Source organism: Sinocyclocheilus grahami, unplaced genomic scaffold (assembly GCF_001515645.1).
Source record: "Sinocyclocheilus grahami isolate Dianchi unplaced genomic scaffold, SAMN03320097.WGS_v1.1 scaffold361.1, whole genome shotgun sequence".
NCBI classification, from domain to species: domain Eukaryota; kingdom Metazoa; phylum Chordata; class Actinopteri; order Cypriniformes; family Cyprinidae; genus Sinocyclocheilus; species Sinocyclocheilus grahami.
This window is the reverse complement of record NW_015505540.1, coordinates 260,626-275,585: the sequence shown is the minus strand read 5'-3', so window position 1 is coordinate 275,585 and position 14,960 is coordinate 260,626. Positions and strand designations below refer to the sequence as shown.

Below are 14,960 nucleotides of genomic sequence, written 5' to 3'. Positions count from 1 at the left end.
ATATATATATATATATATATATATATATATATATATATATGTTTCGTTAATTAAAACAAAATTATAACAGTAATATTGTGAAATATTATTACAACAAAAAATAACTGTTTTCCATTTTTATATATTTTAACATTTATTAAAAATAAAATATTCCTTTGATGCCAAAGCTGAATTTTCAGCAGCAGAAATCATTCTTAGATGATAATGAAATAAAAGTTATGCATAAAAAAAGAAAAAAGTGCTAATATACTTTTTGATGTGCATATACAGTAAGTATGTGCGTGCATGCAAGCATGTGTTAGAGGTGTCACTGTTGCTTGCACTAGTGCAAAGTCAGCATGGCTTTTGGTATGCTATTTTGAGGCTGAGCCAGATAACAGAACTAAAGTCTCCTCAGAAGGACAGAGTGCAATAAATACACACATCTACTAAATTTTACATTGTTTTCTCTTTGTTCTGAGCAGTTTAATCTGAGGTACAGTCTTGTACACTCCAAAAATAGCAGCTCTCTGACATTGCACCTGAAACTGTGCTTTCCTACCTTCAGTCCCAGTAAAACCAGTAGCGGGACGTTATTCATTCCCCCCTCCACCCATTCCTGTAATGACACCGTTCCACTGCTATCTGCATCAATCGCTGTCATCATATCCTTCAGCACCTGAGAACAAGCACAATGTGTAAAGAGAAAGTATATGCTTTTGTATTAGTGTGTCTGTGCATTTCTGTTCTAACCTGTATATGATGTAACAAAATCATCACTTCAGGGGATCATTTGAATCATAAGGAGCAACATTATGAAACGATCTTGTCAGATTCATTTTTTCCCTTCCTTATTTTGCTCCATGACAAGTTGATTCATGCCAAATGAGGAGGAATGTCTCTTCAGCAAGGTGTGGTTAAGATGGAAAATATCTTGTCGAGCGCATAGGCATTTCACTTCTTCTCAGCAAATATTACACACACACACACATACATACAAACAAAACACAACTCACAGGCCTCAGTTCAGACACATCCCAACCGAGGTAATCTGCTGCGTGCATCATCTGGGCAATAATGCGATCCACTTCCTGTTTTTCAGAAACATGACTGGTTATTACCGAAAGATGTAATTTGAGCATGATGATTGAGTTTTGTTACATAATGAGAAATTGGAAGTAGATTATATTTCAGGCTAAGACCACCCACCGAACTGTCCAGGACACCGTTGCCATCTCTGTCATACAGTCTAAAGGCAACTGTAAAGGGAAAAACATGAAGACGTATTGCAAAGATGCCAACAATCATTATAGATATTGGAAGTGGCAAAAAACTGAGATTTACATTCAAGTTTGTCCCTAGGCTGTCCGTCTTCCAGGAGAGAGAAATAACAGGACACGTCCTTCAGAAAGACTTCCCCTAAGAGAGAAAGCAAAGACAGCCTTATATTCACAATACAAGAATTCCTTTGTTCAGTAATATTGTGCAGTATTTCTACAATTTAAAATAGCTTTTTTTCTATTTTAACATATTTTAAAGTGTAATTTATTCCCCTGTGATTCTTGCTGCTCAAGAATCAATTCTTATTATTATCAATGTTGAAAACGGTTGTTCTGCTTAATATTTTTGTGGAAACCATGATACTTCATGTCAGGATTCTTTAGTGAATAGAAAGTTCAAAACAACAGCATTTATCTGACAGAGAAATCTTAACATAATAACATTAAAAATGTCTTTACTGGCACTTTTAATTAATTGAATGTGTCTTTTATGAAAAGCATTAATTTCATAAAAAAAATGTGTGTGCGTGTATGTATGTGTAGGCACATATACATATACAAGCATATGCATGACCCACTGTTTTCATCTGATTTTGCTGACTCTGAGTTCTGGAAGGATCTGAACAGCCGCTGGCACAGATCCACTGGGAAGTCCTCCACCTCCAAATACGTCTTCAGGAAAAGGCGGAACCCTTCCTCATCAATGCACTAAAGACAAATCATTTTGTACACTAAAAGATGAGTGTGCCTCATTAAAGGCTGCTACGCATTTAAGGAACACTAAATACACACACAAACACAAACCACTGACACTTAGTTTTTGGAATATATCATTGGGCTTTTAAATAACATCTATTTTGGTAATCATTCAGAAAGTACACATTATTGGAAACTAATAAAGTCATAAAATGATCTGGAACCTTCTCAAGAGGATATAATGTAGATCCAATTAGATTCTGCACTACAAACCTAATCCTAGTTCTACTAAGTGCCTGCTGTTCCTGTCCTAGTTTTTAATAGAGTTAATAAGAGAGAAAAAAGTCCAGCAAGTTGTATTCAAACTTCAAAGGCCTCAGGATACTGCTGTTCTGTCTGGAGTAAAAAGAGGAAAACCGAGATATAGGCTGTGTTACAGTCAGATACTCCTCCCATTCTGACATACATAAGACATCCCTGACATAATTTGTTGCTTATTTTGCTTTAGTTGCCCGACACAAGCAAAATATAAAGCTTAGAGTGAGACAAACACAAAAATTACTGAAACAAAACACCTGCAACATGCAGTGTAGTGTTTGAGAGCCAAGTCAGCACACAGTCAGCTGAAAAACTAGTGCACATATCAGGTATATGGACTAAATCTGTGCAATGTGAGCATGTCTAAATAGCAAATCTTTTTGAGCTATAATCCCTCGACTTCAGAGCAATCTCTTTCCATTTTACACTGAACATCCTGTGGTTTAACTATTACAATTGTGACCCTGGACCACAAAACCAGTCTTAAGTCGCTGGGGTATATTTGTAGCAATAGCCAAAAATACAATGTATGGGTCAAAATTATAGATTTTTCTTTTATGCCAAAAATCATTAGGATATTAAGTAAAGATCATGTTCCATGAAGATATTTTGTAAATGTCCTACTGTAAATATATCAAAACTTAATTTTTGATTAGTAATATGCATTGCTAAGAACTTCATTTGGACAACTTTAAAGGCGATTTTCTCAATATTTAGATTTTTTTGCACCCTCAGATTCCAGATTTTCAAATAGTTGTATCTCGGCCAAATATTGTCCTATCATAACAAACCATACATCAATGGAAAGCTTATTTATTAAAAAAATTACCCGTATGACTGGTTTTGTGGTCCAGGGTTGTATGGGTCAAAATTATAGATTTTTCTTTTATGCCAAAAATCATTAGGATATTAAGTAAAGATCATGTTCCATGAAGATATTTTGTAAATGTCCTACTGTAAATATATCAAAACTTAATTTTTGATTAGTAATATGCATTGCTAAGAACTTCATTTGGACAACTTTAAAGGCGATTTTCTCAATATTTAGATTTTTTTGCACCCTCAGATTCCAGATTTTCAAATAGTTGTATCTCGGCCAAATATTGTCCTATCATAACAAACCATACATCAATGGAAAGCTTATTTATTCAAAAAATTACCCGTATGACTGGTTTTGTGGTCCAGGGCCACAATAGTGATCGGAAGCATTAGACTTAGGGTTAAGGTGTGTAGTTCGTCCTGCACTGTCTGTACAGACATGGACGATAAGCTAACCTCGTAAAGGAAAATAGTCAGAAATGTTTTTTTAATGGAACAGTTTATCGAACCTTTTTAAAATATATGTAATTTTAGATTTTAATATATATGTAATTTTTATATGTATTTTATGTTTTGTATTATATTTGATACATCAAGCTTTTGTGATAAAATTCTGATAGCTTGTGATGTAAACCAATAAGATCTTTATAACAGTATATCAGACTACATACATAAAATGCATATAAATATCAGTTGGGGAGGGCAAAACATATGCAAAGCAAAACAATGAAGATGGAGAGAAAAATTTACTTGTGTACAAATAAAGATTCTTCAAAAGTCTGTTTTATTTATAAATATTATAAATATTTAAAATATTATAAAAATGTAAACATTATAAATATTTACATTTTAACATTATTTTTCTAAAAAAAAGAAAGTAAAAAAAAAAAAGAAGTATGGATAATCAAGTAAACCTAGGTTGCTTCAGTCCAGTAAATGTTCATCTTGAAATATAACTAACAATATAAAAGCTATTTTTACATTTGATCAACTTTATCAAATAAGTATAAAATACTTAATTTCTGGCAATAATGTCAGCTTTGTTGTACAGACACTATTTGAAGATAACTGAATTGAGCTGGATTATGGCATCACTGAATGAACAATTAACTTTAACTGAAAAATTGACTGTTTACTATTGTCCTCCTACATTATCGACACCCTATTTTTCTGTTTAACACTGTAAAGCTGCTTTGACACAATCTGTATTGTATTAAGCGCTATATAACTACTTGGGGATCAGCACTTTTGGCTTGGGTCACCAGAATACCCTAGTAAATGTGTAGCAACACGCAAAAAATCACTAAGAATAGAAACTGCAGAAAAAAAAATTCTGGCAACCACCCACTACAGCTTCACATAAAGGCAGTGAATTTTGTGTGGGGCTAAAATCAGTACTGAGGTACATACGGCACTCATTGACTAAGCAGGTACACGTTACATGAATTGTCCAGCGGATGAGCTCAGATATGCTTAACCAGACGTGAAGTGATTCACATTACAGAGATGGATGGATCTGTTCAAGGGTAATTAGACTAAGATGCTGTAAAAGCAGAGTGCTGACAGTTGGCCCCTGGCAGCCTGTTCACTCACCTCTCCGTGTCTGTACTTGGCTAACCTGCCATCTGCATTGAATTCCTTTAACACATCTTTTACTTTTAGACTGCAGTCTGCAAAGAGATAGACAGGGCGAGTGGGAGGGAGCAAAGAAAGAGAGAAAGAGAAAAAAAACGACATGATGACATTTTGGCACAAAGAACCACAGACATCACACCTTATAATGAACCGTATCTGCATCAACTCTGCATGAAAAACAGGCTTAGCAAAAACTTATACTTAGGGCAAGTATCTACAACACCTTACTGTATAAAAATCCTTCAACAACTTACTGTATAAAAATCCTTCACTCATGCATGAGACACATGGATGGAGCAACCAAAGGGTCAAGGTTTGGCTGCTTAGCATGACCCTGTTAGCCCCTGCTGATCAGATACTGCAACTACAGAATATGCAAAATGTCTTTCTCCACTGACGACCATATATCCTCTTATTCCTGGACATGTCCTGGCTGGGATTTCTGAATTGCATAAAATGTCCAGGTTTTTGGCTTTGTTTTCCTTCTGATGTGCTCTCTACAGTCCTCATATATTATATGTACTGTATGCATTTTTGCACTGTTTTGACTGTTCTCTGTAAATCGCACCTTCTTGCATGCCATGATTGGCCGATTACATATAATGCCTGCATGCTATTGATCAAACTACTTTTTAGACATTATCATTAGCAAGAACGGCATTTTAAGCAATTTAGAAATCCCAGCCAGGACATGGGTATGATGCCCCTATGTATTTTGACAAAATATTTTTGTCAAATTATGCGATTCATTTGACAAAATATTTTTGTCAAATATTTTTTTAATTGCAAATAAAATATACAATTTTAATTTTAATTTACCAGTGAACAATTCATTTTGAAGGGATTTTGAAATGGATCTATATCCATGAAGAGCCACCTGGAATATATTATTTACATTTACACTTATGCATTTATCAGATGTTTTTATACAAATCAGTAAAGTATACGTGTCTATGATATATATATTTTCTGACAATTTGGGTGTTCTCTGGGAATTGAACCCATGATCTTGGCACTGCTAGTTCAACACTCTATCAAATGAGGTACAGAAACACTTTTATTTCTTAACAATTGCTAGTTTTTCATTTTAAAAGCTGGTAACATCGCTTAATGCGAAAAATATTAGTGATTTTAATATTTTATCCAATATATTAAGACCTATATGATGAGGAAATGAAAATGTACTGTATAAACTGATGTTTAACACTGTGTGTAGAAATGATTTTCACTTTTCACAATTTTCATAAATTGTTACACATGTTGCATGTACTTACTATAGTAATAACAGTAACATTTTAGTTTGCATAATTACATGCAAATAACCTTAAACCAAACCCTATTGCTAACCCTAACCCTATATTAAAGGTGGGGTAAGCGATTTTCCAAAAACGCTTTAGAAAACTGATTGGGCCGAACAGCAAAACAAACTGATGTGGAGGAGAGAGCGTTTAGTGCACAGGATGGACATTAGCCGAGCGACGGAGAGATAGAGATGGCGGATAAAAAACAAAAGAGGAAAACGTCTGCAGAACAAAAGAAGGCTTAAGGCAAGAAGTAGGACCTGTGTAAATATCGGATCAGCTTTCCAGCGCTGGAGAGAACTCAAGGAGCGGAAGGCCTGTGATCGGACGCCGAGGTTGCTTTGTTTCTTCTCGATAGGTGAGTAACACCGTGTCTGCACCGCAACAGCTAAAGTCTGTCTAGTACACTGGACGCAACAAAGCGACCATTGAAAATCATTTGAAATACGACATGAATAGAACGCAGCAGCAGTTTTCTGTCGGGGATTTGTCGTGTCATGCCGCGCCGCATCCAGTGTAGATCATAGATATGTATACAAATCCAATTCCAAAAAAGATGGGACACTGTACAAATTGTGAGTAAAAAAGGAATGGAATAATTTACAAATCTCATAAACTTATATTTTATTCACAATAGAATATAGATAACATATCAAATGTTGAAAGTGAGACATTTTGAAATGTCATGCCAAATATTGGCTCATTTTGGATTTCATGAGAGCTACACATTCCAAAAAAGTTGGGACAGGTAGCAATAAGAGGCCGGAAAAGTTACATGTACATACTGTATAAGGAACAGCTTTTGCAACTTAAGTTTACTTGACCTCCAGTACAGTAGGTGGCGATAATGCTCCTAAGCAGTTACTGGCCATAAAACAAGAAGAAGAAGATCACTTTGTGGCCGCACTCAGACATTCAGGAACAAACTTTTTAGCGCTGCCCCGCAGTTTTATCAACTAAATAGCTTAATTGCTCAAGAGCTAACATACATTATGTTTTTCAACAAGGAGCTGGTATCATTGTTTCTAAAGGAATTAAAGCCACAGCTTTACTGTTAATAGAGAAACGCGGCAAAACGGTGGTAATTCATACATACACAGCCTCACTCTTTCTCTCTCATAAACGAACACTTGATGAATTACACTTTTCTGAGAATAGAATATTGAAGTGGAGATCGCTAAACTGCAAGCTAACCGCTGTTTTCAGAAAGCAAGCGCATTTATCCTTAGTGGAGAGAGAGCGCGTGCACAGGGTTGCCAGGTTGACAAAGATAAGTAACACATTTAGCAGATATTTCCGTATTGCGCAAGTGTAAAGCTCTGTTTTGGGGATTACGTCTCTTTATATCAGGCAACCCAGTTGTGTTCCTCTGTGGCCAGATTAAACCTTGTTGTAGCCTATATATGGTCTATTCATTCTTTTTTAGAAACCTCGCACTTTTCTACTCCATTTTAAACGTTGCAAAATTGTAAACAAATTAAGCACGGTCCACTGCTGCACACGTGCCACAATATCGATACAGGGCCAGCTGTAACGATACTCGTATCGTCAAATCTCTGTGACGATACATCGTCGTATCGATATTTTGAACACAGCACTAGTATATATATCTATGGTGTAGACAGCATCACTGATTATAATGAGTTCCATAGTATTTTGTCGCGCCGCGCCACTCGTGTCCGGTGTAGACATGGTGTAACATTGCAGAACTAATCATTGCCTGGGTTGTGTACGTATGTGTGGGGCGGAGCTATCAAAATAGGGGCGAGACCCTTTTGGGGTAGGGGCGTGTTTGTTTTGGTGATTTCAAATGTCAACATTGGCTACCAGAAATCGCTTACCCCACCTTTAAGCACATGTTGTTAATTAATATTAATCAGTACTTAATTGTACAATTACACAGTAACAAGGATGCCTTAAAATAAAGTGTAACCAGAAATTTTATTTCCATTTTTATCAATGTATTTTTTTTCCTAATCCCATGACTGTAATGACATTACCAATATCTAAATGGTGTCAATCAGTCAGTCTTTCCCACCAATGGTTGTCCATGTAAAAAATACTTAAGCAAATACATCCATGTAAAACTGTAAGTAAACTGGTCACAGATGTCTTGGATGCACACGACAGGGTTTTTTCAACCCCGAGAATAAAGTGTCATTTCGCACTTAAGGACTGATAGTGAGTCATGGTTTGTAATGAGGCCAAGTGTTTAGTGAGAGTGGGAGGGATGTGTGGGCATCACAGACTTACAGTCAATGTACTGCTGAAGCTGGATGAAGTCTACCGGCCTCAGCTCTCTGTCATCCGTCTTGCCCGGGTCTGACATCACGCCAGAGCCTCTGAATAACACTGAAAGAGTGAAAGAGAAAGGTTGGTGAGAGGAAAACACAGATGAAAGCCATGTCCATCTTCACTTTTTATGCATTAAGATGTTTTCGTGCACTTAAAGGAAGCATAAAATCCACAATATAACCAAATGCCATTAAGATGATGTTGATGATGAAAGAAAAGCTTCAGGCCTAGACACAATTATGCAAATACAAAGCATGCTCATTGCTGTCAACATTGCCTGCGGCACATACCATAAATGCTTTGACAACAGTGACAGACAAAATTAATCACTGTTGCATTTTTGTGTGAATAATCTAATACTATGTGATAATAAAATTGTCCATGAACATGGAGAACCATTTTATAAAAAAAAGTAACAATTCAAAGTTCACATTTTTGCCCTTCTGATGTCTAAAATGTTATTTATTCTTTCAGGCTGAGCAAAGACTAAAAATGTGTCTGAATAATTTGCTATTCATGCATGAACAGAGAAAAATATGTCTCATACCATACAAGGATTCTGGATATTATAAAAAAAAAGGTAAAAAATTTTGGATGCTGCACAGATTGAAATGACAGCATATTAGAGTCTGTAAGATTTTAATAATAACAAATGTTTCTTATTAGAATGCATTTTAGAATGATTTCTGAAGGATCATGTGACACTGAAGACTGGAGTAATGATGCTGAAAATTCAGCTTTGCCTTCACAGGAAAAAATTAAATTTTAAAATACATTCAAATAGAAAACAGTTATTTTTAAATTGTAATAATATTTCACAATATTACTGTTTTTACTGTATTTTGATCAAACAAAGCCTGGGTGAGCATAAGAGACTTCTTTCAAAAACATTAAGAATCTTACAACATTTAAAATTTTAGAACCTATAAATTGCGATATTATAAGTTTTAGAAACTATTACGTATGCCAGACTATGGTAGAATTGTTGCATAATTGATAGAATATGATAGAATTGTTGCATAATTCCATAAACAGATTATGATCCACAAATAAATGTAAAGAGATTAAACACAATGACAAACAGAATGAGATCTACAAATAAATCTTAGAGTTTTACAAACATGAATTAAACTCACAAATAAAAAAAATGAAATTTGCAAATAAAAAAAACATTCACAAATATACAGTATATTTTTATGTCACAATCACAACCTGGCATTCATTTGTGGATCGCTGCACGCATCTGCGCACACTTCGCTGACCAATTATATGAACTATAACCAATCACATTTTGCTTTATAGCGAAAAGGTGCTAAGATTGGTCAGCGAAGTGTTGCTGTTATCTGATTGGCTTGAGCAGACGGTGGGTGGAGTCCACGCATTTGTGGATTTGTCAGCGTCTGGACGTTAGAAATGTTTCAAAATCTACAAATATTTGCAAATTTCGTTTTTATTTATTTGTGAATTGAATTCATAAGATTTATTTGTGGATCTCATTCTGTTTGTCAATGTGTTTAATCTCTTTACATTTATTTGTGGATCATAATCTATTTATTTGGAACTATGCAACAATTCTATCTCCATAGCCAGGCTATGTAAAGCAGCATGTCACATCATCAATCATCCATTTACATAGTGAAGTCACTGTGACATGCTCAAGAAAGCAAAACTATAGGTCACATGGCTAATAAAAAGGTTGCGTTCCCAATTTAAATATTCATCTTGTGTTTCTGTGTATGACACCAGTGGAAAGCTGACAGAAAAGAGTTTGAGATTCACATATAACCATTTATTTGTTGAAAGAATAAAGAGTACAACTGTGCACAACTTTCAAAACTTTTTCAATGTCAGCTGACAAGACTAAAAGTTGTCCGTGTGTATATAGCATTGATTCAAGGGCCTGAGGCTAAATGAGACACAATATCTCACTTTTTGTGTGTGCATTATACAGAAACATTATGTTTCTGGGTCTCATCTGTGATGGAAAATGGATCAGCACTCTCATTAAGGAAAAAGACAGTCTAGGGATATCAGTATGCTAGTCCCAAACTAAAGTTTTTCTTCCTGTGCACATTCATTAAGGTGTCTTCAAACTTTTAAACTTTTTCAAACTTTTTAAGCCAAACAGCTTTGATGGAGAATAAATAGGTGACCTATTTAAAGCAAGTCTACGTCTAGAGATTTTTTAGCGACTAATAATAGTAGCAGGTGTAAAAGTTTCATAATAGTGATTCAGTGAGTGTCTGTGAACACAGAAAACTAGCCACATATTTAAAACCAACAAACAAACATATGCAAAGCTCTAGTCTAAACAAAAGGAGTACCTTAACCTAACCTCTTATGAAAGTTTTTCAGCATGAGAACGATTTTTTACGATCCACTTTAAAGGCAGTTTGTTATTCCTCGAATGAACGAGCTCAAAAACTGATACGACAGAAAAGGCAGAGACAATGAAGCACGTATACCCACTCCTCTCATGTGATGTGAGCTAACAAAGGGTCACACCATTCTCAGTTAATTCCCTCAAAAGGTTAGTGTTGTTGCCTAGGAACTTATGTGGCCTATTCCGTGTATATGTGGGTGGGTGTTTGTGTGTTTGTGTGTGTGTGTGAGAGAGAGAGAGAGAGAGAGAGAAAGTTGGGAAAACAGAAGCAATACTTTTCTGTCGACAGCGGAAGCCAGCCGGTGCATGACAGACTATTTTACATACACACTGCAGACTTATCAATCGTTTTGGAAAGATAGAAAAACATGTTTTAAATGTCACACTTATTTATGTATTTTTAAATCAAGTCAAGGTAAAAAAAAAAATTATGTTATACAATGCATAGTGGCTCTCTATCAGATCATCATCTGAATTGCATGTTTTCCATCCAACGACCATTGAGTCACATGTGATATGAAACTACACATTTTCAAATCACAAGTTGCAGATTTACATTCAAACGCACACCACTCATGGAGAAATGTCACAGTCATTTATATTTTCCCCTGAAATCAAAAGAAAACAAATTATAATTTGCATAAACTTGTATTTTTTTGCATGATTTTTATGACAAATAAGTACACCCCCCCCCCCCCCCCCACACACACACACATATAATAATTTTTTCACATTGCTGTAATGAGAATGAGATTTTTTTGCATTTCAATACGCCACATACAATTAGGAGAGGGGTTTAACTGTCCTGAAAACAATGTCACAATGAAAAAACTCTATTGGTCCTAAAAACAGGCTTAATTTTCTTTATAAGAAATATAACTATTTTTAGAAGAGCGGTCAATGGATAAAATTTTTTAATAGCGATTAAATCGCACACTTTTTGTGCGATTAATTGCAATTTATCACACACATATCATGAAATTAAGCAAAACACTTGTTTAACACTTCTTATTTATCTTGTTTTTTAGTACTAAATTGAATTATGATATTCAATGATATTCAACCAAAAGACAAATAGCATAACACCAACAGGATGGTCATATTTGATATTGATGGTCTTGTTTCACACCAGATTTAACAGTCAGCTGACTGCAGTTTACAACTGCTGATGGCTTTAGGTCTTGGTCTCTCTCTATCTTTCTGAATCTCTATTGTTTGGGTTGAGCACAGAAGCGTGATAATTTGATTCTGGGCATCCTCATCACTTGTTTGCATGCATAGCTCTCTGTTTTATGAAGGGAGACAAATCTCTGCTTCACCAAACACTTAGTCCAGTAAAACACAGCGCTAAGGGCTCTTTGTGGCTCGGCTCAGAGTACTCCGTTTTTGAGACCACCCACAAAAACAAGGCATAAAACATAACATCACTCTTTTGGACTGTAAATTGTTTTCATTTATTCAGAAACAGCTGCCAGTCATTTATACAATAAAGATGCACATTCATTCGTGCCAATATGTCCATTAACCCTGGTGGATAATTTGTTTTTTCCATATAGATGAGGCTTCAATTGGACATCATTATTGATTACAACGCTATCAGGTCATTTTTATAATGACTGCTTTAGTCCCAGACAACCAATATATATATCAACAAATTAAAAAATACTGATGTCCGTTATTAATTAATTATTTAATTAATTAGCAGCATAACATGCCTTACCACAAAATAAATATATTTGAAGCTGTGTATTACTGTTTGCTTTACAAATTCAATATTACACTTGGCAGCCCCCACAAGTGCATGAGGGTCATTAGATCATAATCTTTATGTCATCCCGAACCATGCAGGTAAAAATGTCAGCAGAATTACAGAAATGTCAGTAACATTAAAGGAAGTAGTGGGTGTTTGTAGTAGTTAGTTTAATGTTGCTGAAAGATTCCCCTGTATTGTGCATTGTGGCATGCTTCTCTCTTCCTGTATTTGTAACTTGCTAGCTGATGTTTTTTTTAATTCAACAGTGCACTTAAATAGTCCTGCAGTGTGACAATGTTCAAATATTCCATGTACATTTTTTTAAATATGAGGTCACAAAAAAATACTAAACTACTATTAGAAAGCATGTAACAATGTAAATGACTGTTGCATAAGGCCAACAAATTCAATTACAACAGTAAATCCCCCAGCCCAGCCACTCTCACTATCTCGCCTATTAAATTGCATTTCCAACCCACTTTACCAGAAAAGCTGGACTTAGAACACAACATTGACTAGACAGAGGTGCGGTGAGATTCTCACACAAGATAAAAATACTGAGGTTACAAGCCTGTTCTAGTGATCTAATATGAGCTGTTTTACAATGCCTTTTAAAACTATATATAGGAACAATACTTTCTAAAGCTTTGTGCTGTTTGTACAAGCTGTCGCCTTGTGTCAAGTCAAACTGCTGCTTTGTGTCTGCAAGAGTTTATATATTCAAGTGTTTTCCCCTTCCTTTCCCAGAGGAATATCTGATTGCTCAAAGGTTGTTCTTTCATAACTCAGAAGATGTAATGGAGTTTTCTTTCCTTGTTTTACATGCTTATATGTGTGTGTGTGTGTGTGTACGTATATCACAATAAAATGTTTCATATTAGTCGATATAGATAATAATCGCGATAAATTTCAAATCTTTATTTCTTTCAAGTTTAAAGGCAGATTTTTGCTCCTAAGTGAAAGTTGAAGAAACCACAACGTTAATAATGGTTTTAAACTACTCTTTATGGTCAGAACATGACAAACACTTCACGTTTATGAATTCTTTACACTTTTCCGGTCATTTTTTTCCTTAAAAAAAAGTCTCTGCATGTTCTAATGAGTGATATTGTTTCAAATCATGAACCATTAATCTTCAGCACAGTTTGCAGTGCAGACTACAATATTAATATTACTTTTTTGTTTCTTAGAAATGCATATTTGACAGTAGCTTGGGTTGACAGTAGTAGTAACTTGAGTTAGCATGCAGATGTAAATTAAAGTTAATTATCAAAAAACAGTAACATCTGTAAAAACTGTAACAACCTCATCTTTATATGGTGAAATGTAATTATTCTGACTGTTTGAGTTTTATTAAAACTAACCACTGGTCTTCTATAGTAGCATACATTTAGATCATGATAACCACAGTCAAAACCACATATATAGCACAAAAAATTTAACTATATGGTTTCTGGGTATTTGTATGAAAAACAGTACTCTAAATACATAGTATAAATGCACAAACACTATAGCTTATATATATATAATAATCAATTATATAGATATATTTATATAGATTATATAATAGATTTGATAAATAATGTATATTTTAGGTAACATACATATAAATTAAAAAAAGAAAATAGATTTTAGAGATACTGAGAAGTTTGAAAAATAAATGTGCACGCGTTTAGACTGCAAAAATATTAAGACTTATATAATGGCAAAAATAATAATTATTATTTTATTATTTAATTAATTATTATTTTATTATTATTATATATTATTATCACAGTATTTATAATACATTTTTATTGTTGTAGCTTAATGATTTAGATATTATTGTGTCAAAATTCAGGAAATAAAAAAATATAAGTTTTGAAAATTGTAGCAAAAATTGATTAAAAAAATTATAGCGATACCAAGGAGATTCCAATTGTGATTAGAGATTGTTTTCATGTGAGAAACTTGAAATATCAATTTGCAAGCATTTAGATTGATTAGATCAAATTTGGCTCATATATAATGGCATAAATAATAATAATGATAATAATAAATAAATAAATATTATTATTCTTACTATTGTTGTTTTTTTCTATTGTTTTCATAATACATTTTATTGTTATAATAGAAATATTAGAAAGGAAATGGAAAAATCAGTTCTGCATTTTAATAATACAACAATACAAAATTTATATATATAAAAAAAAAAAACTTACATCAGTATTGGTTGTGATCAAAAAAAATATACAGTAGCTAACATTTTTCCATCATGGGTTCCCCTTCTGTCTCTGATGAAAAATGTTTGTTTTACTGCTGATGAGCTGCTCTTTATTAGATTAATTCAAATCAAATCAAGTCATTTCAGCTTTTCCAAGGAAACACAAAGTACATCTGTTCAGTAAGAAGGATTGCCAATCCTGGTGGCTCTGGAAAGAGTTTCCCCATCAGCTGTGCTGCCTCAGACCGTTGCCAAGGGTGACTGACAGGACGAGAATGAGGAAGGGAGGGGAGAGACG

General features: G+C 34.3%; 1 protein-coding gene across 1 annotated transcript in view; it reads right to left on the bottom strand.

Annotated features, from left to right (window-relative positions):
* Positions 1-14,960, bottom strand: part of LOC107549042 (diacylglycerol kinase alpha-like) — a 29,785-nt gene that overhangs the window by 9,300 nt on the left and 5,525 nt on the right. The window contains exons 2-8 of the mRNA XM_016229949.1: positions 8,282-8,380; positions 4,686-4,762; positions 1,838-1,967; positions 1,324-1,398; positions 1,189-1,238; positions 996-1,070; positions 542-658 (exon numbers count right to left, since the gene is read on the bottom strand). Of these exons, the coding sequence (XP_016085435.1) occupies positions 542-658; positions 996-1,070; positions 1,189-1,238; positions 1,324-1,398; positions 1,838-1,967; positions 4,686-4,762; positions 8,282-8,357 (600 nt within the window). The 5' untranslated portion in view covers positions 8,358-8,380. The remainder of the gene's footprint in view (positions 1-541; positions 659-995; positions 1,071-1,188; positions 1,239-1,323; positions 1,399-1,837; positions 1,968-4,685; positions 4,763-8,281; positions 8,381-14,960) is intronic.